Genomic DNA, 20,499 nt, shown 5'->3' with positions numbered 1-20,499 from the left:
ATTGATATATCACACATTATACATAGTGAAGAGCAAAAAATAAAAATATATAGAGCTTTCCTGCAGCATATTGAGTTTCCAATCACGAAAGTATGCCATATAAATGCGTCAGTTTTTGGAATGAAATCCTTTTCTGCTGACAGCACCACCACCACACCTCATGAAAATTCTCAATTGCTATATGAGTCCAATCTGTACAGCCAATAATTCCTGGGAATCCACCTTTTTCCATAAAAGCTCTTTTAATTTGAGCATTTCCTTGTTCAGTTTGAAGAAAACATCAAATTCCTATTTTCCATATGTGGAAGCAATTCGGGAAATAAATTGAGAACTAGTTTCTTATTTAGCCGAAACAATTCAATCAACCTATCCTGTCTTGCAGATTAAATGGATCACTTCTATCTCTCATTACTTTTTTGCAATTTTTAGATTTGAGATGCGTCGTCGATTCTACTCCTTAAAAATGTCTCAAAGGTTACATTTGTAATTTAAGTTGGGGATTATGAACACAAATTTTTATGTCCTAAGAGATTTTAGGAGAGAATACGAATATAACGAATACCTACCTATAATGCGGTTATTCTAATTTATATTTTGTGCCAATTTTAATTAAATTAAATATGCAAACACGAAGTAACAAGCGTCAGTCAAGCAAAATAAAAAACGATTCTTGGTTAGGTTAGGTTGCGATTTTCTTCATCGTCATAGATTCTATGTTTTTAACACGTGCCAAAAAGACGAAACGTATCTTGGCGAATGATAGCCGAGAAGTCTTACGCTTACGTAGTAACCTCGGTACGTAACGACGGTTTCCCTTTGCATCCGCATCTCTTTCGCTTAGGAATATGATACAAGTTACGGAGTCTCAGTCCAGGGGGAAGACGAAGAACATGCTCACGGCTTAAAAACACACCCCCATTAAAAAAACCACGAAAAATTTATTCACAATATGTACAAAAGCCGTAAAAAAAAATAAATTATAGAACGCGAGGGTCGCCTAACTGAAATCCATCAACACCTTGAGCTGATTCTTGTACCGTTCCGCCTCCTGCTCCTTCCGGTGCAGCTTAACCTTGTACTCCTCGATCAGTTTCTTCGCCTCGACCAACTGCCTCGTCACCACCTCCATATCTTGCTTGGTGTACTTCAAATTCGGATCGGTCGCGACGGCCTTCCCGGCCGTCCCCACCGGAGTCAACTTGTTCTTCCGCATCACTATCCGTTTGACCGACGCCTTCGACGGCGCCACCTTGACCTTGCCCAAGTTCCTCGCCGAATACGCTTTCATCATTGCGAGGAACTGTTCCGGAGTGACCGTGATGATATTCTTCGCTTTCTTCGGCAGAGCTTCCTCCTCTTCAGACTCCTTCACCGACTTGAGAATCTCTTTACCGGCCTCGGTCAACACGACCGAGTGGCCGCTCTCCATCGCCTTGTTCAGTATACTGGACTCCTCCTTGTCGCTCTGAATCAACTGTTTCTGGAGGGACTTCACCGCAGATAGCGGCGACTCGACCTCGTCCTCTGAATGCGCCTCCATATCTTCGACGATCTGGCTGAGGATCTCGTCACGCAGGAAAGTCACTTGGTGCTGGTCCGGGTCTTCTTCGACGACAGGCTCGGATGCTTCCATGACGTCCACTTCGTCTTCATTAACGCTTATAGACGGTCCCGAATATTCTTGCAGGAGGTCGATGATGTCTTGCCTGCCGATCTGCAACGCGATCGCCGCCGGGGTCAAGTTGAATTTATTCGCCACCTGAATCGCGGCCCCGTTTTTCAACAGGCACTCCACCACGGGGGCGTGGCCGTTCTGGACCGCCCAGTGCAACGGGGTCATGTTCAGCTGAAACGGGGGAGGGGTCCGACATGGTAAACAAGTAAACATAAGAGGTTGGCGCCAAAATTTCCCGGTCTGACATAGATGCAGCTCCAGTATCAAAACTTTGTCTCCTTTTAAATATGTATCTTAGTAGGCTGCGAAAAAAAAATTGAAGTCTTGCGTCAAATAGTTTTTTATTGACAGGATGTCCGAAAAAATGTCGCAAATAATGCAAATTGAGTATAGAGCAGTCATAAAGTTTTTGACAAAAGAAGGGTTAGCACCTGAAAATATTAACGAAAGGCTGGATGGTGTGTACGCCCAAAGTTCTCCTTCGTATTCTGTTTTCGAATGGGGCAGGAGTCCTTTGAAGATGATTCAAGAACTGGTCGACCAGTGGAGGTCATAACGGAAGATATTGTTGCGATTGTGGAAGAGGTGGATTGAGCGATCATCCTCCCGATAGTCCAGATATGGACGTGGACGGCGGTTTAACGACGAAGTTGAGTTAAAAGAGGCTGTTTTAGCTCATTTTGCAGACAAACCAAACGAATATTTTTTTTTTAAGGGATTGAGATGTTAATAAAGAGATGTAATAAGTGTATTGAAGTTAAGGGGGATTATATTGAAAAATAATAAAAAATTGTTACTCTACTTTGTTTCTTCATATTCAGGCCGGGAAATTTTGGCGCTTCCCTCGTAGGTAAAGTCTGGTAAGAACATATGTGCAGTTACGTCATAGCATTGACGGAGGTCGTAAATTCACACATCAAAAGTCCTTATTTTAAAACTTGTGGGTTAGTGGGAAACGAGTATTTATCCCGGTTATTTTTACAGATAGAGTCGCGGTTTACGCGACACTGTGCTACATTTTTGCTTAATTACAGATGCCGTCAACAAAATTATCATGGTTTTTGAGATACAGGGTGAACGCCAGAAACGTTCGTATAGATTTTTTTCCGTAGAATCCAGTGGCGCAGTTTGTTTTTTTTTTACTTGTTATAACCGTTTATTAGTTATGAAGCGAACATGGATTTTTTTAATGGAACACCCTGTATATTATTTTTTCATTAATTGGAAACCATTTAAGTATAAGCTCAACAATTTTTTTTTTCATTTTTTACTTTATTTGCAGGAGGCAATCGGCCAAATCAACTAAAAATAAGATACTATGATATTATAATGTTAAGTGGATAGTTGGCTATGACTTATCCATTAAAAACAAAATGCAAATGTGTCAAACACTTAGGAAGCTGTCAGCTTTTCATTATATTTTTATTACCTATTCATAATTTTCTATAATAATAGCAGTGTATGAAAATTCTGAAAAATATGATATGTTGGTATGTTTTATACAATGCAATGAAAATGCCCAAGAAGGTTTTCAAAAGGATACGGTCAGTATAATTTTTACATTACAGAAATATGTTTTGTTTATATAAGATATCCAGAGAGACGATATATTTGCTCGTCTGAAAAGAAATCCAGTTAGGCGCGGATACTTTATTCAACCACGTCCTAAAAATTAATTTTATTTAATTTTTTTAAATCTTTGAAAGTGCCCAACACGGACGCTTTGAGGTTGTTTTATTTTGGGACAACCAACAGCTTCCCGAATTACACAGCACTTAGGTACCCAGATATTCTGCACTTCTTGAGGGGGCGGAGCTAAATGAGATATTTTTTCCGATGACTAGTTTTTGTTCCTCTTCTATGCTCTTTGCGCTATGGGTTTTTGTTGGTTTTGTTGTTCAAGCATTGGACGTTTTTCAAAAATAAACCTAACCAATTGATATTTATTTTATCCCAAATATTTATAATACGCCCCTGAACCAAATTGCCATAATCTTATTACAATAAAATAATATATGACATATCTAAGTACATGGCATTTTTTGCAAATGACGGTTTTCTGACCGTGTTTCTAGTAGGTCCTACACGATGATTAACGTCCGCGTTACAAAAATCCTTACAAAATAGAGTTTTAATTTAGTTTTTAGGATTGCATGTCTACCTACCTACTTTAAACTAATGAATTATTTCAAATCGGAACGCATCCGAATATGGCAGCACTATAGCTAAGAAATATGGATGATGCGCAATGGACAGCTGCATAAAACCTTGTAAAATTTAGAAAAAAAAAAACGCTAACGATTTGACCCAAAATTAAGTATGATTTTGGTGGTTTTTAAGAAATAAATATTTATCTTCTTGACAATAACGTGTGCATGACAATTTTCATTACGTATTCTTATTAAAACGAATTGAAAAGAAAACAATTCAAATTATAATGACGCAGATAATAAAATAAGCATAACAAAATATTAATTCAAATATTTGAAATAACAATTTCAAGATGCAATCCTAGAGTAAAAAGTCCCGTTTTTTAGTGTTTCAGGGCCATGCAATTTTACTGTAACATTTTTTCTTCACACACACGCGAAATAAAAACCTACTTTTCAAATAAATCGTTCAAATCAAACGAACAATTTGTTTTCCTAATCATGCTTTTACTTAGGTTTTGGTAATAAAATAAATGTTCAAGTGTGATCTTTATTTTCAAATGGTTGTCTTTGGTATAACTTCTTGTGTCACACAGAGAAGAAAGGTTCAATGTTTTCCTCTTTTGCTTGTCATTCTGTATTTTAATTGTGTAAGAAGTGTATGGTTAAAGTCTGTTCATAAATATAAGAAAGTGACTAACTGATACGAATTAAGGAAAGACCCGGGCAAGCTGTAAGAATCAAATATGGCCGAACAGGTGCGTACTTTGCTTAGAATTTAATTGTTTGGGGTTTTGTTAGTGAAGATGCTAAACAATATTTATTTATTTATAGATACACTAGACTCGCACATATTTAGCATAATTCGCACACGATTCAACACACTCTGTATTACACACGAAATAAGAATGATTACTAATAAACTTAAACTAAGTAGTATACCAAAACAAGGAATATTAAACACAGGTAGATATAAAATTATTTTCGATTACCGACCACAATTTTACCTGAATTTAGATTCCGAAACCTTAGGTAATAATCTTGTTGCATTGTATGTTAATGAACACCCTTGGAAAATCCCATTCAAAGGCAATTAGTCACTTTCTTATATCTACGAACAGACCATACCACTATTTTTCGATGGTTCAGTAAAAACAAGTTTATGTACGCTATAAATTTATTTTAAAGTTGGCAATAATACCCGCTAAGTTTGAAAGCAAAAGCTGGAAGTTTATTTAAAAGTAACAAAACAAAAATATTTTTACTTGTTGAAATATTTTCATCATCCAAATAACCCCTTGAAGCATCTAAATTATAATTCGGATGGTCCTGTAAAAATAGTTACTGTTTTACCGTTTTTACTTATTTTTATTTGCCCAAGAGGCCCCGTTTTTATGTGACCTTAATTCTAGGCCAAAAGTTTATTTTGTCTTAAAAATCGCGAATCCCTTCGGCCGTGACATAAACCTAACCTTACCAAATCGAGGCAGTCGATTTCGGCCTCATGCTTAATCAGCGTCTCGACTACTTTAACGTGGCCCTCGTAGGAAGCCAAGTGCAGAGGCGACCTGTCGACTTTGTTCTTCGCGTCTTTCGATATCCCGGCCCGCAACAATATCTCGCAAACTTCCACATTGTTGCTCTGCACTGCCAAATGCAAGGGGGTAGTGCCCAGCTGAAACGTAAACCATCGAAACATAACCCAACTTTCGTATGTCATTTGTAAACTTTAACGATGCGAATCGGAAAAATACCGCTTACCCAGTCGGAAAGAAACGGGGCCCCCTTTGTCAACAACGACTTAACCTCACCGACGTTGCCTTCCGCGGCACTCTTGAGCAATTCGCGACCCAAATCGTTCACGGAACTAGAACTGTTCGTTACCAACCTCGTATTGACGTCGATCTAGAAAAAAAACCTCGCAACGTTCGCATTTTTTTTCTGTTATTCGCACAACCTACCGGGATAAACTGGCCGGATCCCTGAAAACTGAGCGCTCCTTGAAGTTTCGTGTTTGCCGATAAAATGTACTTTGGTCTCGTCGGTTCTTCGACGCCGACTTTTATCATGACCTGAAAACCGATACGCCATCGTTACAAAAGTAACTTCGTCGCGCCTCCTACGATACAGTTTCGGCCTATTCAAATTTAGGCAACAGGAAAACGGCGCATCTCCATCTTGGAACGGCGGAGGTTTCCTGTTCCTGTGACGGGCGGAAGTCGAGCGCCGACAATGAAATTTATCGATTTTTACGGTACTCACGTGGACACGTTTTAAATCCGCTCGCGGAAAAAACTGCACCGTTTCGAATTCTCGTTTCGGTGGCGAGGAACGCGTACCATTCCCGAGAAATAAGAAATTTTTCAACTGTCAACTGTCAACCGCGTTTTGGCGGTCGGTTCGAAAATCCGTCTATCGTATTACATGGTAAATTACAAGCGCAGGCGGGAATTTTTTATTCAAACGGTCGGCTATGATCTTCGCGAATTTGGCGTTTGCTTGGTTCGAAGTAATCAGTAATTAGAAAGACGTAGCCTTATTTGGGAAATATAGATACGGTTATAACATAATTGCACATATCGATTTTCCTCAAACGTTTTAAATAAAACTTTCATTTAGTCGTAACGATGTCATGCTGGTTACTAAAAACTCGTTTCCGGATTATAACGGACCAAATTTTCAGTGTTTTTAAAATTATGAGCTCCGATTCTTCTTTATATCGTATCTTTTTTTCGGCATTATCGAAAACTATCTAAGTAACTTTCGACAACTTGACTATCAAATGCCTGACAAATGAACAAACACAAAAAATGAATAGCCACCTGACATCTAGCTTTTCCCGTGGATTTTTATTTTTCATCATTCAGAAAAGGGACTTGGGCAGTTTGATTTTCTTTATTTCAAAAGGCCGCTGAATAATTAAAAAGACGAAAACGCACATTTATTTAATCTAGTTCAATAACGGTTTCCTTGCAGTACCACTGTTTCTTATTTTCGTAATAGTTTATAACCACCTCGGGGCACCTCACGTTTACTTGACTCGCTGGCACCAAGTCCGCTTCCTTGCAGTTTTTCCACATCATCAAAAACATCAACTCGCCGCTAGCGTCCGTCGCACCCACTATTTTATCGGGCTCGAGGCCCCTATCGAAACCGCGGGCCCTATTATCTTCCGTTATGTTTTTCCTTTTGTTTTTATCTTCCGAGTCCGTTTCCGCGCTCGTCTTCAACTGCGACTCGTACGCGGATATCAGATCGGGACAGTCGAGGTTTTCTTCGGGCTCCCACGTATTGTCGTCACTTAAATACAGCATCCTATTCGAAAAAAATGGATAAACTGGTTACTTAGCTCTTACTCGCTGTATCCTTTCCACTTGAGGAGATATTCGACTTTGCCATTTCGAGTGCGCTTGTCCAGGATCTTCTCGACCGAAAACTCTTCCGGCGGGTCCTGCGAAATAGGAACGGCCCCCTCGTTGGGCCGCGGCTGCGTCGCGTCGCTGTGTCTAGCTACAAAACAATTTTTAAATAAGAAGGAAATAATACGAACGATAACTCACTTTTCACCATCGTAGTAAATTAATTTAAAATCGGTAAGTCGCAGCGGCAATATTTCATCTTTTATGAAGCAATATTATTTATTCCTATTTTTCTATACTTCTATTGGCCAAGTCTGCTAAGATCATTCGGCCAGTTACTACCTTAGTTCAACAGTAATACTTGTGTGGATAACGATTTATACCATGTTTAGACTTTGATAAATATAAAGTTAACGATTCGTTGACTAACACTCGTCAACAAAAAGTTTTTTTAATTAATACTTTAAAAAACTCTTCGTTTCCACCGCGGACCTCAGGGCTCATCCGGCGTGACTACCGGCGTGTACTGGGGAAACTAACAGACACCATACATTCACTACGATCGAACACTATGGGAATTTGACCGAAACGAATTTTTAAACGTTGAAAAACTCGCATTCTGGAGGCAGCACACAAAAATCAACCTGTCACGGGCAATGCTACCCATAGAATCAAATTACTTACCATCACAACAATTAAGCAAAAGAACAGAACTATTAGTAGCTTGGCCGAATGATCCTGACCTCTGGCCAACAGCAGTAAAAAGAGTTTTCCATGGTGTCGCATGGAGGAAGGAAAATTTTATTTAATTTTTTCGCAACCCAATATTGCAATCGAAAATGGAGACGGGGCAAATTAGATACAACAAGGTGGGGAGTTTGGTAATCTTTTAATGTAAGCGAACGTGTTATATTTGCAGCTTTTTATTAACAACGAATTTGTGGAAGCGGCCAGTAAACAACAATTCCCAGTCTTTAATCCGTCGACTGGGCTGAAAATCGCAGACGTTGCCGAGGCAGACGAAGTAGGGCATTGTTATTTTTTTGGCACGGAAGTTCTAGTGTTTTGTTATTGCGTTAGGTTGATGTGGATGTCGCTGTGGCGGCTGCCAAAGCGGCTTTCTCTAGAGGTTCACCATGGAGGAAGATGGACGCTTCGGCGCGTGGGAAATTATTAAACAAAGTATTGATTCGATTGATTCTTGCTTTTTGATTTTGAGCGTCCAATTTGCGTTTAGTTGGCTGACTTGATGGAGCGGGATATCAAAAACCTGGCTTATTTGGAGACGCTTAACAACGGGAAAACTTACAAGGATTCGATGGCAGACGTGCAAGCTTCCGCCGATATCTTCAGATATTACGCCGGGTTCTGCGATAAGATCCACGGAGACACGATTCCCATAGGTGATTGCGAAAAGCGATTGTTATTTGAGTTTATCCGATTTATCCCATAGATGGTAGCGCTATTTCTTTTACTACCAAAGAACCGATCGGGGTGGTCGCCCAGATAATCCCCTGGAACTATCCGATTGCAATGTTGACCTGGAAGTGGGGCCCCGCTCTCTGCACGGGCTGCACGGTGGTCTTGAAACCGGCCGAGCAGACTCCACTGACCGCTTTAGAAATGGCGTGGCTTACGAAAGAGGCTGGCTTCCCCGACGGGGTCGTCAATGTAATACCGGGTTACGGCCCGACGGCCGGGGCGGCCTTGTGTCTCCACGATGATGTTAGAAAGGTCGCTTTTACGGGTTCCACAGAGGTAAGTGTTGACGCGTGTTATGTAGGTAGGTGGTAGTCGAGGGTTCCAGATTGGACACAAAATATTGGAATACTCGGCTCGGTCCAATCTGAAGAAAGTGTCGCTCGAACTGGGCGGCAAGAGCCCCCTGGTCGTGTTTGACGACGCGGACCGTGAGTTTGGGGCCCGCGCGCGTCAAACTTTTCGCGAGTGTTTTTTTTTTTAGTGGACGAGGCGGTGGAGGTGGCTTTCAACGCGATATTCGCGAACCACGGCCAGAATTGCTGCGCCGGTTCGAGAACTTTCGTACAGTCGGGGATATATGAGAGGTTCGTGCGGAAGGCTAGCGAAAGGGCGGGCCAGATAAAGGTCGGGGATCCGTTCGATCCGAACGTAACTCAGGGGCCTCAAATAGACGAGCCGTCGTTGCGGAAAATCTTGAGGCTCGTCGATTCGGGCAAAAAAGAGGGGGCCAAGCTCGAAGTGGGCGGAGTCCGCGTCGGCGAGGAGGGTTACTTCGTGGCGCCGACCGTGTTTTCGGAAGTGACGGACGGCATGAGGATCGCGAAGGAGGAGGTCACATTGAACCCGCCTCGCTTTTCAAGTTTGAGGTTAGGGTTTCATTTTTTTTTTAGATTTTTGGACCGGTGCAGAGCATTTTAAAGTTCAACACGTTGGAAGAGGTTATCGAGAGGGCCAACGGCACTACTTACGGTTTGGCGGCCGGGGTTATCACTAAGAACGTCGATAACGCGCTGGCGTTCGCCCGGGCAGTAGAAGCCGGTTCCGTTTGGTAATTGATGTTTAGTTTTCGGAGGGTTGCGTTTATTTGTTTCGTTGCAGGGTGAATTGTTACGACTACATCACGCCTCAGACGCCGTTCGGCGGGTTTAAGAAGTCGGGATTCGGGAAGGATCTGTAAGTTTCACTCTCACTGTGCAAAATCGATTCAACCTACATGTTTTGCAGGGGGTCCGAGTCGCTGAACGATTATTTGGTGACCAAGACAGTTACGATAAAGTTGCCATCCTAATGTTTTTAAATATAAAATTTGTTAATTATTTTGGTTGTTAATAAACATCTATCCATCTATCTGTAATTTGAATGTCTGTTGGTAAATGTCACTACTACGGAATGACTTCATTCCATAACGTAGGCACGTCAGCTAAGGACATTCGCCCATTACCGACTTCGTCGAGGATATTCTATTGGTCACAGACCAACACGTAATATAAAACAGAACCAACATTTGTTCGTTAACCGATCACAAAAAACGGCTTTCTCCGCGGACCATCCGGCGTGAACTGGAAAAAACACATGCAATCAACATCACAAACACCAAATCTACACAGTGGAGACCCATTTCAAACTTTTCGGGACGGATACAAGGGATTCTGTCCCCGACAGATTCCACTACGGAACGGACTTGTAACACAAGGTCTGTCAATGCTTGCCGAGGTTATAACGTAAAAGGTAAACTAGGAACGTTGCGTTTGGTGTTTGTAATTTTAGTTTCAATTGGTAAGGACAACCAAATCACTTTTTTCTTTCTTACGTTTACGTGACGTTGTGCTAATTTAATTATGTGATGGATGGCCTAGAAGAAAGAAGTCGAAAGTTTTTAATATTTTTAATGAATAGTAACATATCCATTCTAATAAATTAAACCGATAAACAGTTTTAAGTTGACAAAATCTGTAAAAAACGAAGTTTTCACTGCCAAAATGCGCTGGTAGTGTTCAAGAGCGCTTGTTTCTTATACGAATGGTAACAGAATTCTTTAGTGGCCAAAAAATCCTCGCGGTTATGGCCCATAGAAGTGAAGAAATTGCTTTGTAGTCTGTGCGCAAAATTATACAGTCAGGATTATATTTTATGGTTATGAAACGGAGAGCCAAAGTCTGTCACATTGGCTCATCGCAATTTATAACACCAGATTGAACGGATATGTTTCAGAAGCGGACTCGAGGCAGATATCGCCCCTAGTTTCCTTATCGCTGATGACGATCAGCATGCAGGTACTCCTTGAAGCTATAATGTAAACTTTTCTTCTATCTTCCGGATCGGTTTTGTCGTATTGGTCCTCGTCAATGGCCATTATAACCACTTTAAACTCCAACCCCTTTACGCGGAGCGCCCAAGCAATTAGAAACTCGTTTGGTTTGCCGGTGAGCAGGAACTGTTCGACGTCGCTAGTGGCTTCCGGTTTGAAGCTTTTCTCTACGAATTTGTGGGTGAGCTCGTCGTTGATTGCTTTCCGGGAGAGCAAATCGTTTTGCAAGAACGGAATGACGCACAAGTCTTGCGGTTTTACACCCTTGGTCGCGAACAAGTCGATTATGACGTCGGAGACAGTTTCGCAAATCCGACCTTTACGATCAACCCAATATACCGGGGGTTCTTTATCGACGATTCGAGAAAAACCGAGAGTTTCTGTAAGGTGCGGTCCCGGCGATACTAAACGCACAAGTCTGGCGATTTGTTCCGTCGATCTCATTATTTTATTCAACACAATATGAGGCGTTTTCAATATTTCCGGCGAATACTTAGGGAGAAACATCATGGCCTGGTTCGTGTCGACCAGGAACCAAAGCTCGCCCCAAGACTCCACTTCACGGTGATTATTTACGAGATCGTTGATGTGGTAGTTTTTCTCCAACGTGCCGTAAGGGCATCGCGTGTCCTTGCAATTAGCGGCGTGATAACAACTGTAAATCCTGCTTAGGGTGGTGTGCACTATATCCGCGCTAAATGCCAAGCAAATCGCCTCGGATTCGTCCATGAAGACGTGCTTGTATTTCTTCGAGTTGCCCTTCAAGAACTCTTCCGAAGTTACGAAAATTCTGGCCGTGTCTACGTACTTATCGATACCCAACGCCTTGAGTTTGACCATAACTTCACACCTATAACAAATCCACATCGATAACGCATAGGGTCTACAAACGCAATTTACCTGATCCCAGGCCAATAGCAGATGTACAAGGCCCTGTTTTCATCGTTCAATTGTCCGGTTTCGTGTAAAAGTTGCAGTTTTTTCAAAATCAACAGCGTTTTGCCGGTACCGGCCAAACCGTGGACCACCTAAATGCGAGATGATTTAATTTCATTTAAAATCATGCATGGACCACAGAATTCACTTTCACTAACAGAATGAACAATTTAATGTCAGCTGGCTGAGAGAAACTTACTAAAACCCCTCCACGTTTGCAGATATCGGAGTTTAAAAGTTTCAGCTGCTGCCGAGTAAGCAATGCCAACATGTTGGCGTCCAGTTCGTCCATGAAAACGCCGCAACTTAGTATGATGTATCTGGAAAGCGTGAACTTATCAAAACTACGTTACGCCGATTGGCGTCTCAGTTACCTATTTAATAAAGCGAGAAATATACCTTCTTCGCAGCTCTTTCCGCATAAAACTTTCTCTAAAAACCAGCAGTTGAAGTTGTCCTGGTTCAATATGCAGTTTTCGAATACGTGCAGGTCGGGTTCGTCGGCCCAACGTCTGATTCTCTACGTAAAACGTAAGGATTCCGCTATAAAATAAATTGCGATTTGCTCACCTGTTGTCTGGGATCTTTGGTGTACTCTCCTAAAAAAGGCCATATTATGTAACATTGTATTTGTTTCACTATGTCGCCGTCGAAACTATTTTGCAGTACTTCCAAATGGTCCCTCAGTTGATGCTGAGCCGATCGCTTATTGTTTTTTAATATTTTGGCGTCGCAGTTTTTTTCCAAATCGTATCCGACGGTAGTTCCATCGCTTGTCGATTTTACTTCTATAAGTATAACGCTAAATTTCTCTAAAAAAAACATCCAAAAGTGAAACGCTCATTTAAAAAGCATTAGTGGTCTGTGAATTTCTAAAATTGTTCCATGGTATTTATTTTCTGTGCTCGACTTATTTTTAAATCTACTTCAGAAATATTTATTCACGACAAACTTACTTTGATATCTGACGAACGCTACAAAGTCGTGTTCCCTCACCATGAGTCTCCCGAGCCTGTCGTTCCTGGTAGAATTCCCAGCGTATGAGGCGTTATGAAAAAATGTTACCCACAACCCCGGAAGCGTAAGAAGTTTGAGGCTCTCCAAACGTTCGAAAACGATTTTTTCGGCCAGACACCCCTGTCGCTCTCCTTCTTTTAGGAACTGACAAGGTATTGGGTAAACGGTTGCGTTCTCTGTTGAGCTGGGAAATTCGTTTTCCAAATACCTACGTCAAAAATAACACCCCGAATTTTTTTATCGAACAAAAACTAGGCATAAGATACAACAATATATTTAATACATGATTCAAACCATCACAATCTAAATGACAAACCTTTCAAGAAGCTACCTACAAAATTCAAAGGCCTACAAGACATGTATAAAAATAAACACTCGCAAAACATTAAAATGGTTTTTATTTAATAGTAAAAGGCAAAAGTTTGAGAAAAACACTCCAATAACTCCAAGCAAGTTGCAAACTCGAAAGCTTATTCTTTCTTGTCGACAATCTTGTGCGCTGAAACAGACATTAATTTAAATCTCGATCCTTCACATTGTTCTCAATCAAAATACCTTGCTCCTTCACTTTATTCAGAGTATCATCAATTGTAGAATGATGTTTTAAGAAATACGGTCTGATGATTCTCTTGTAAATGACCAGAGATCCGTTAAATTCTGTGGGAATCATCAGCCACACCAAAAATATGCCCTAAAGTAAGTAGAAAGCCATATATAACTTCTAAAACATGACTTAATCTCAAAATATGTTACCTTTATCAACCAATACAAGGGAAACCAGCCTACGATAAAGTCCGCAAAGTATTCGACTACGGAGAATAAAGCAAACACAACCCAGTAGGTAAGCCATTTTGTATCGTCATCTTTAGAACGAGATTCTATCGCGTGAATCGAAATATACGCGGGATATATAAATCCCACTGTATTGCACACCAACTGTGCCGCATAACCAAACACCAACCACAAACTGACCACGGCGATACCACCTACAACGCAAAATTTTGGGAAAATCCGGGCGTATTACGTAAAATCAGGAAATATTGACTGGGGTTATGTATTAATCACCTATGAATAAGTAAAGTCTATCCACCCCGGTTTTTTGTTCGGCTTGGGCGAGGAGTCCCGTCCACGGTTTGTTCGTGTCACGCAGCGACCGGCTCAATCGGTCTCTGAATTCCCCGAGTTTTTGCGCCATTCTGAGTGCCTTTTTTGAATAAAGCGAATTCACTCCGACAAAAATGTCTTCCACTTACAAAATTTATAACCATAAAATCACAGATGTCGATTGGGTTACTCGCGTGTCGCGCATTCGGTGCGACTTATTCTGTGGTTGGGGAGGGGCCAAAGACCAAAATCTCCGAAAAACATATTCATTTAATGACAGCTCCATATACAACAATTAAGCAAACGGAAACAATTTGCGGGCGTCGCATAATTTTTCGACATGGCCTTTTCCCACGGGGATAAATAAAAGTGCCTCGGATGCAATCGATATCTATGCGTAAATTATTGTAAACGGCGATATCGCATATTAAACACCGACTCCCAGTCTTGTGAATATATTTCAACGTAAGTATAGATTCTAACCCGTCTTGGAAGCGTATATTACTGACATGACCGTCCATCTCCCGTGCATAAATCGATCGATATAATATATAATCCGCGACTGGCCCGACCGGTTATTGACGGGCGAGGAAGAACAAAACGAAAAAAGATCTGCATAAATATAGATGCTCTTCAATCGATTTCACTTAGACGCATCTTTTCGTAACGATTTTATGAGACAACAGTCCCACCCGCACCAAAGGTAAGAGATTGGTCGGTTTTATCAATCGCGATCGATAAAATTTATTAATCCTTAGAAATAAATCGTACCGCGGTCGTAAATCTAAACGGCGATTCTCGTTAGCCGGCTACCGGCTTTGAGCGTTTTTTTTTTCTGCCTCACACTCGACCAGACAAATTCCATCTTTCGTGCTCTCCGTTTTCGCCTTCTTTCTCCGCTGTTGCTATCCGCCCGCGGTTATGCACCGGGTAAATGTCTACGTAGGGAGAATACAACGATCTCGGACAGAGACGTATTAGCCCTGGCGGTTGATGCGGGATCGTTTTCAAAATTATCGAATATAATTTTTTTCTGCGGTCCGTGGTTAAAACGCTGGTAAAGCGGCCGGGAAATTTGACGGTCCGTGACCGCGTAAAACGTTTCCGGTTGACAGTCGACAGATGGGGCGACCGTTAACGTCTAATGGCGCGACGAATCGAAAAAACAAGTCGGATTAGGAACTTTCCGTTTTTTCCGTGTCGTCCGTTTTAAGTGTAATTGCTGAAGACGACGTGAGACTCGATTCCAGTAACTCAGGTTCGCCGAGCGAGTAATTAAAGTTAACGTTGATCGAGGACCGGTCGGTTTTTGCCGCCGGAGTTATTAAAAAATTCTATTCCGCTACGGCGACGGGAGAGACGAGGCAAAAAGTCACCTCTCCTCTTACGGACGCGGAGCGAACGTAACAGGTTCTTGATGTATTCCTGTTAAACGACTTTATTTCGTAATAAAACCTTATAAAGGCGTGTAGTTTTCGTCTTCAAGTGACGACAGTACGGCGTCGTGTAAATGAAACTGGAAATTACTCAGTGCTAGCGAAGGACAAACCAATTAAGAGTTTTTTAAAGGTTCGCGGTTTGTTAAGGCGGCGTAGACCCCAGATACGAGCTCGTCTCTATGGCGTAGCCCGGACACTTACCTCGGCAGATGTCTCTCGATGCTGCGGTTGCCCGCGTCGGAGACAGATGGCGGTAGGTAAATCTTGATGCCCGCGAGCTTGTCTTGTCGCGTACGGTTTTGCAATCCGTTGGGTGCCATCGCCCACAGAAATAATAGACACTCCTCAGGTCCAAGTCTCTGTTAAAGGATTGCCTTTTTCAAAATTTGTTTTCCTTTTTTATATCAAAACCATTGAATCAAACAAAAATGAACGCTAAAACTACGATTTAAACAATTTTCATACAAAAACTGGCTTCAAAATTGAGCGAAACTGTAGCTGCAGCAACTCACTTCTTTCGGTGACGTCACAGTGAAGCAATGACCGCCATATTTTCTCTTCGAATGCTTACAGTATGTCGTCAGCGGAGACGGTTTAAAGGTGCAAAGGGGAATAAAAAAAATAAGTTCCGAGTTTTCCATTTTGTAAATTTTAAATAAAAATGAAATAAAATGTAAACGAATCGGCCATGGCACTCCCCTATAAAAGTTTGTTTTAATTTGATCTCCAATGTCTACACATTAAGGTGTCCAGCGTATTTATACATAAGGGAAGGGTCTTTTCTGGAGTGCGGAGGCCCCATTTTGATTTTAGACATTGTCGAAGATGATTTTCCTGTCAATAGGTTGACTTTCGTTACTGAATTATCTGTAATTTCTCTAACAAGAGGGAATGAAGTGAAGAGAACGTCCAAATAAGTCTATTGAGACAGTATTTCAACAGGACTAGTGTCACTAATAAATACTTCACAATATTAGGGGTGCCGCAGGGTTCTCATTTACGAACAATGGACATTTTCAACGAGCAATTCCAAAACCAAATACTTACACCTCGTAGCAGACTGCAATTAAGAAGGCCTGTACCAGGAAATGATAGAGTAATAGAGTATAGGGTATTGTGATGAGCATACACCCAGGAACAACAATATAACGCATAAAAAGAAGTATCAAAAAAATAAATTTTAAAAGGGGAGAAAGTAACAGGCTGTCTGAACTTAAGGCTTTCGTCGCCACATTTGAAAGTATCGTTCTGTATGGATGTAAACTGCTAGCTCTTGGAATGGACTTTTTGGAGGAGGGCTTCAGGAAAGTCAAGAATGGAAAAAAGAAACCAAAGAATAAGAGATGAATCTCGAAAGTGATATTACAGAAGAAATCCAACGAAGACAGCTGATATGGTACGGGAGAGGACAAGATTTTCCAAGCTAATACTGAATTGGATGGCTGGGAGGAACATGCCCAGGACATTCGAAAGATAGAAGACGGAAACAGTGCACCGGAAATGCAACGTTCCTGAACAGCGAGTGTCTATATTTGATGCTAGACAGAAAAAAAATTGAAATAATTTGTGTTCAAAGCTGACGGTACATCTCGAGAGGTTTAAGTTATGGATTTTATTAAAATTCGATGTAAATATTCTCGAATGTGGATACGAGTGACATTATGAACTGCAAAAAAATAAGAAAAGTTCACCTATAAATGTAGTCTGTTCTAATTGCAGTCATTTATAGAACGGGTGTGATATATTGATCTCAGCTTTATAAAACTTCAACGTTGATTGGGAACTCTCCAAGTTGTGAACCAGGTGACATATCGTTTATATACGGAACGTCTTAAAATTAACGCGTAAACAATTACTTACGTCGTATCCGAAAAAAGCTCGGGTCAATTTAATCGGCAATCGGAGAATGATAATTACACCTAACGACGTAAATCGCGATGATGTTGGGCGAGAAATTCAATAATAAACGTTCGTCGGTATCGGAATGTTACAGTTAATAAACTTGGCTGATAACGGCGGCGAAAAAAACTGCCGATATCCGCACCTAAAATACGATTGTCGATCACGCGCGGGAACGCTTCGAGTGGCCAGCGGCGTCCACCTAAGGGAATCCAAGTTTTTGACTAAAAAAAAACGTCGCGCCACTGGTTTTCCTAAAAATACCGTAAAATAAATAGCACGGAAGAATTCTACGGCTTATTTTGAAAATAATTGCGAGGGATTGTTTCATGTGTAATGTTTTATTCCCAAATTCAACATATGCGTACACGGTATATGCGCTGTTAACATGAAAGCAACATTTAAAAGAGAAGCAGAATATTCTAGAATTTATAATTTAAAAATAACTGACAGTGACAGTTACCAGTTACAGATTTAGCAAAACTGATTTCAACAAACATCCAGCCTAGCCAGAACAAAGAAAACATTGGAAAGAGATGAAGATAGTCATTTAAGGACTTTACTAAAAGTTGTCTGGAAGAAGCGTCTATTGGGAAGATTCAAACCACTCTTAAAAAAGCAGGAAACAAATTCATTCATTCAAAATTAGGCCTACCACAAAATTAACGCCCAGGCATCGAGAAAAAAGGATTGAGTTTTGCCAAACACTGTCGAAAAAAATTAACGAAAATGATGCTTATTTCAGTGGCCACCCAACAGTCCTGGGTTGACACCGATGCATGCATTTTTATGGGGAACTCTCAAAGAACCTGACTTGAACGAAAGTTCAAATTCTAATCTATCGCTGCCGCCGTAAAAATGGGTAAAATTCTGTATAGGTTTTTTTGAGAATATATCGATAAGCTATCGACGATTTATCGATACAACCCATTTTGTGTGTCTCGTGACATTAAAGTTGTTGTTAAAACTAATAAAATGCCTTTTTCAAATGGTTATGCTGTCGATATGACTCAAAATACGGTATTGACTTAAAGAATATGCAGGGCTAGATATCGAGCGACGATCGGCAAGAACAATCCTGACTCATAGGTGCAATTTAATCTTCACATTAGTCCGAGAGCCAATGTCTCTCACTTGCTACTATTCTAAAGATTTTAAAGGATCAACGGTAGGGGAGGGTGGGGCAAAAATTAACTAATTTTTTTTTCGTTTTTTCTTATAATAATTATAAATTCTGGTTATTTATACATTTTTCTGTTCAATATTATTACAAACGAATCTTAATTAAATTATTGAAAGTGCAATTTTTTGCGTGATTCTATGGATTTATCCTAAAGCCAGAGCTTTTGAAAATATTATAAATACCAATAACAAACTTGTCAATCGTTAGAAAAATAATTACTACTCATCAGTATGGTTTTTTTTATTAAATAATAAAAAGCTTAAGTGGGCTGGTTTGGCCCACCCTCCCCCAACTTTTTATGTCACTGAAAATACTACCTTACATGTTTCACGAGGTTGTTGTTACGAATTTTTTGACTGTACTCAAATCATGTGCCAAAATAGAGACTGTATGCGACGTTGTTTGGAGAGATGAGGCCACTTTTAGAAGTGGTGGAAAGCGTCATCTGCATAATATTCATTATTGATCCTACAATAATACTCACTGTTTACGCGAAGTTCAACATCAAGACCAGCCTCAATGTACAGGTGAAACTATTATAGCTGATCAACCACTAAATATGTTTTTGGAACTGGCCAATTCGATCAACAACTACATACAAGGGGTCACTCGTAGCCTGTCAGGGGCGAAAATTGAAGCTGCCGTAATGTCCACCTATGAGCGGCTTCGTCAATTCGAACATTTAAGAAGGCATCAGTTTTCTTTCAAAATCCTTCCTATGCCTCTGCAAGTGTTTTTTTTTTATTATTTAAAAATTAAAGTTATGCACTTTTCTCATCGAATCGCGCAAAAAGTAAGAAGACTTTATAACGAATTTTATGATAACTAAATTTTCTTATTACGGTAGTTTAGGTTAGCCATAAGATATCAAGAGCCTACGGCTTTCCCTAGCCTATTTAGGCAACGTTTTCCTATATTCTTATTGAAAAGAAAGTCATATTCTTGCGTTTAAATTTAAAAAAAAACACGCTCTAGCGGGATCACTAAGAACTAGACATATTACAGGTAAGGTAACAGAGCAATGAAAGTTTATTTTGGCATGCGTTCAGTAGTTTAAAAACATGGAATCACCCTCATCACGTTATTTTTACAGTTACAAAGTGTTAAAACAAACATACATTTTTTTCGTTACATTTACTAGAAGGATTTCGGCGAAAAATTAGTTTTAAAGTTATGAATTGCCTAAATTCATTAACAAAAAATTCATTCTTACTTGAGTGACAAGGCAGGGGTGGCGCAGGTATATTTCTTTCTTTCTGATATATTTCTGGAGTGTTGTAGCAGTGTTGAATAATCGTTTTTCCTGTACGTTTCGATAAAGCTATTTTAAGAGAATAGGACAATGTCGCGTCGAAATCAAAGTGTACATGAAACAAGATTGCTTTCGAAAAATCGTCTCTGGGCGGGGCAAGTTCGTAGCGATTAGCGCGAAACAGCTACTTATTATAAAAAGGTGCTAAATTAATTGTGCATGCACCCTGTATAAAATGTCCTTCACATCTCGTCCAACTTCAAAGTTACAGCAAACATCGGTAAATATCAAAATTTGCACAAATAATAGTGTTGTCGAATAATATTTTTTCAAATATCTCGCGCCCTGTATAATTGACGAAACCTGAAACTCTCACGACACGGTTTACGATACTGTTCAAATAAAATTATCCCATCTTTAACGGTTTTTCATTTATCGCCAATAATTTAGCCACAAAAACGGAAATTTTTAGGATATTTTAGATTTTTTGCCCACAAACAACACACCCTGTATATGATACCATCATTGTTCGAAGTAGAGGTTATAGCCCTGGATTTTCCACGCGTCCTGGTTCAAGAATTTTTTGAAAATAGTAAATGGTTAGCCCCCCTATTTTGAATAGGTTCCGTCACGGGGCAAAGCTGCATATATGTGCCAAATATGAAGTCGATTGCTTCAAATTTCAGACACTTATA

General features: G+C 40.3%; 5 protein-coding genes across 6 annotated transcripts; 1 reads left to right on the top strand and 4 right to left on the bottom strand.

Moving 5' to 3' along the window:
* Positions 1-933: 933 nt before the first annotated feature.
* On the bottom strand, positions 934-6,207 carry LOC132701284 (GA-binding protein subunit beta-1). Of its 2 annotated transcripts, XM_060669081.1 has the most exons (5): positions 6,088-6,207; positions 5,787-5,897; positions 5,587-5,730; positions 5,303-5,500; positions 934-1,846 (listed from the first exon to the last, which is right to left on the bottom strand). In XM_060669081.1, the coding sequence occupies exons 2-5, from the start codon at positions 5,892-5,894 to the stop codon at positions 998-1,000; spliced, it is 1,299 nt and encodes a 432-aa protein (XP_060525064.1). In that variant the 5' UTR covers positions 5,895-5,897; positions 6,088-6,207; the 3' UTR covers positions 934-997. The 2 variants fall into 2 exon arrangements, with proteins under 2 accessions (XP_060525064.1, XP_060525063.1); XM_060669080.1 differs by lacking the exon at positions 6,088-6,207 and having other exon boundaries at positions 5,787-6,039.
* A 497-nt stretch (positions 6,208-6,704) lies between these two features.
* On the bottom strand, positions 6,705-7,556 carry LOC132700899 (chromobox protein homolog 1-like). Its single transcript, XM_060668481.1, has 3 exons — positions 7,386-7,556; positions 7,182-7,335; positions 6,705-7,125 (listed from the first exon to the last, which is right to left on the bottom strand). The coding sequence occupies exons 1-3, from the start codon at positions 7,393-7,395 to the stop codon at positions 6,771-6,773; spliced, it is 519 nt and encodes a 172-aa protein (XP_060524464.1). The 5' UTR covers positions 7,396-7,556; the 3' UTR covers positions 6,705-6,770.
* A 379-nt stretch (positions 7,557-7,935) lies between these two features.
* On the top strand, positions 7,936-10,013 carry LOC132700610 (aldehyde dehydrogenase 1A1-like). Its single transcript, XM_060668038.1, has 10 exons — positions 7,936-8,053; positions 8,104-8,208; positions 8,265-8,366; positions 8,422-8,587; positions 8,638-8,942; positions 8,992-9,094; positions 9,148-9,497; positions 9,557-9,714; positions 9,765-9,839; positions 9,891-10,013. The coding sequence occupies exons 1-10, from the start codon at positions 8,024-8,026 to the stop codon at positions 9,952-9,954; spliced, it is 1,458 nt and encodes a 485-aa protein (XP_060524021.1). The 5' UTR covers positions 7,936-8,023; the 3' UTR covers positions 9,955-10,013.
* A 582-nt stretch (positions 10,014-10,595) lies between these two features.
* On the bottom strand, positions 10,596-17,472 carry LOC132700609 (uncharacterized). The gene is made up of 8 exons (XM_060668037.1): positions 17,331-17,472; positions 15,672-15,829; positions 12,867-13,135; positions 12,481-12,722; positions 12,285-12,430; positions 12,110-12,230; positions 11,875-12,002; positions 10,596-11,824 (listed from the first exon to the last, which is right to left on the bottom strand). Exons 2-8 carry the CDS (start codon positions 15,788-15,790, stop codon positions 10,846-10,848), a joined length of 2,004 nt encoding a protein of 667 aa, XP_060524020.1. The 5' UTR covers positions 15,791-15,829; positions 17,331-17,472; the 3' UTR covers positions 10,596-10,845.
* Positions 13,186-14,217, bottom strand: LOC132700611 (receptor expression-enhancing protein 5). The gene is made up of 4 exons (XM_060668039.1): positions 13,993-14,217; positions 13,681-13,913; positions 13,483-13,618; positions 13,186-13,426 (listed from the first exon to the last, which is right to left on the bottom strand). Exons 1-4 carry the CDS (start codon positions 14,120-14,122, stop codon positions 13,398-13,400), a joined length of 528 nt encoding a protein of 175 aa, XP_060524022.1. The 5' UTR covers positions 14,123-14,217; the 3' UTR covers positions 13,186-13,397.
* Positions 17,473-20,499: the final 3,027 nt, after the last annotated feature.

Source organism: Cylas formicarius, unplaced genomic scaffold (assembly GCF_029955315.1).
Source record: "Cylas formicarius isolate icCylForm1 unplaced genomic scaffold, icCylForm1.1 PGA_scaffold_4__25_contigs__length_36172078, whole genome shotgun sequence".
In the NCBI taxonomy this organism is placed as follows: Eukaryota; Metazoa; Arthropoda; class Insecta; order Coleoptera; family Brentidae; genus Cylas; species Cylas formicarius.
Note: the sequence above shows the minus strand (reverse complement) of the source record. Positions and strands in the feature narration are given on the sequence as shown.

Bases quoted from the DNA above. Each gene is read 5' to 3' on its own strand.
- LOC132700611 (XM_060668039.1), bottom strand. From the start codon at position 14,122: ATGGCGCAAAAACTCGGGGAATTCAGAGACCGATTGAGCCGGTCGCTG. The intron at 13,914-13,992 runs GTGATTAATACA...TTTGCGTTGTAG, and splicing joins TAGACTTTACTTATTCATAG to GTGGTATCGCCGTGGTCAGT. The intron at 13,427-13,482 runs GTATTTTGATTG...TGTCTGTTTCAG, and splicing joins GAATAAAGTGAAGGAGCAAG to CGCACAAGATTGTCGACAAG.
- LOC132700610 (XM_060668038.1), top strand. From the start codon at position 8,024: ATGGAGACGGGGCAAATTAGATACAACAAG. The intron at 8,209-8,264 runs GTAGGGCATTGT...TTATTGCGTTAG, and splicing joins ACGTTGCCGAGGCAGACGAA to GTTGATGTGGATGTCGCTGT. The intron at 8,367-8,421 runs GTATTGATTCGA...ATTTGCGTTTAG, and splicing joins GTGGGAAATTATTAAACAAA to TTGGCTGACTTGATGGAGCG.
- LOC132701284 (XM_060669081.1), bottom strand. From the start codon at position 5,894: ATGATAAAAGTCGGCGTCGAAGAACCGACGAGACCAAAGTACATTTTA. The intron at 5,501-5,586 runs GTAAGCGGTATT...TTTACGTTTCAG, and splicing joins CCCCGTTTCTTTCCGACTGG to CTGGGCACTACCCCCTTGCA. The intron at 1,847-5,302 runs GTAAGGTTAGGT...CCCCCGTTTCAG, and splicing joins AAATCGACTGCCTCGATTTG to CTGAACATGACCCCGTTGCA.
- LOC132700899 (XM_060668481.1), bottom strand. The intron at 7,126-7,181 runs GTAAGAGCTAAG...GCTGTATTTAAG, and splicing joins AAGTGGAAAGGATACAGCGA to TGACGACAATACGTGGGAGC.
- LOC132700609 (XM_060668037.1), bottom strand. From the start codon at position 15,790: ATGGCACCCAACGGATTGCAAAACCGTACGCGACAAGACAAGCTCGCG. The intron at 12,431-12,480 runs GTGAGCAAATCG...CGTTTTACGTAG, and splicing joins CCAAAGATCCCAGACAACAG to AGAATCAGACGTTGGGCCGA. The intron at 11,825-11,874 runs GTAAATTGCGTT...GATTTGTTATAG, and splicing joins TGCTATTGGCCTGGGATCAG to GTGTGAAGTTATGGTCAAAC.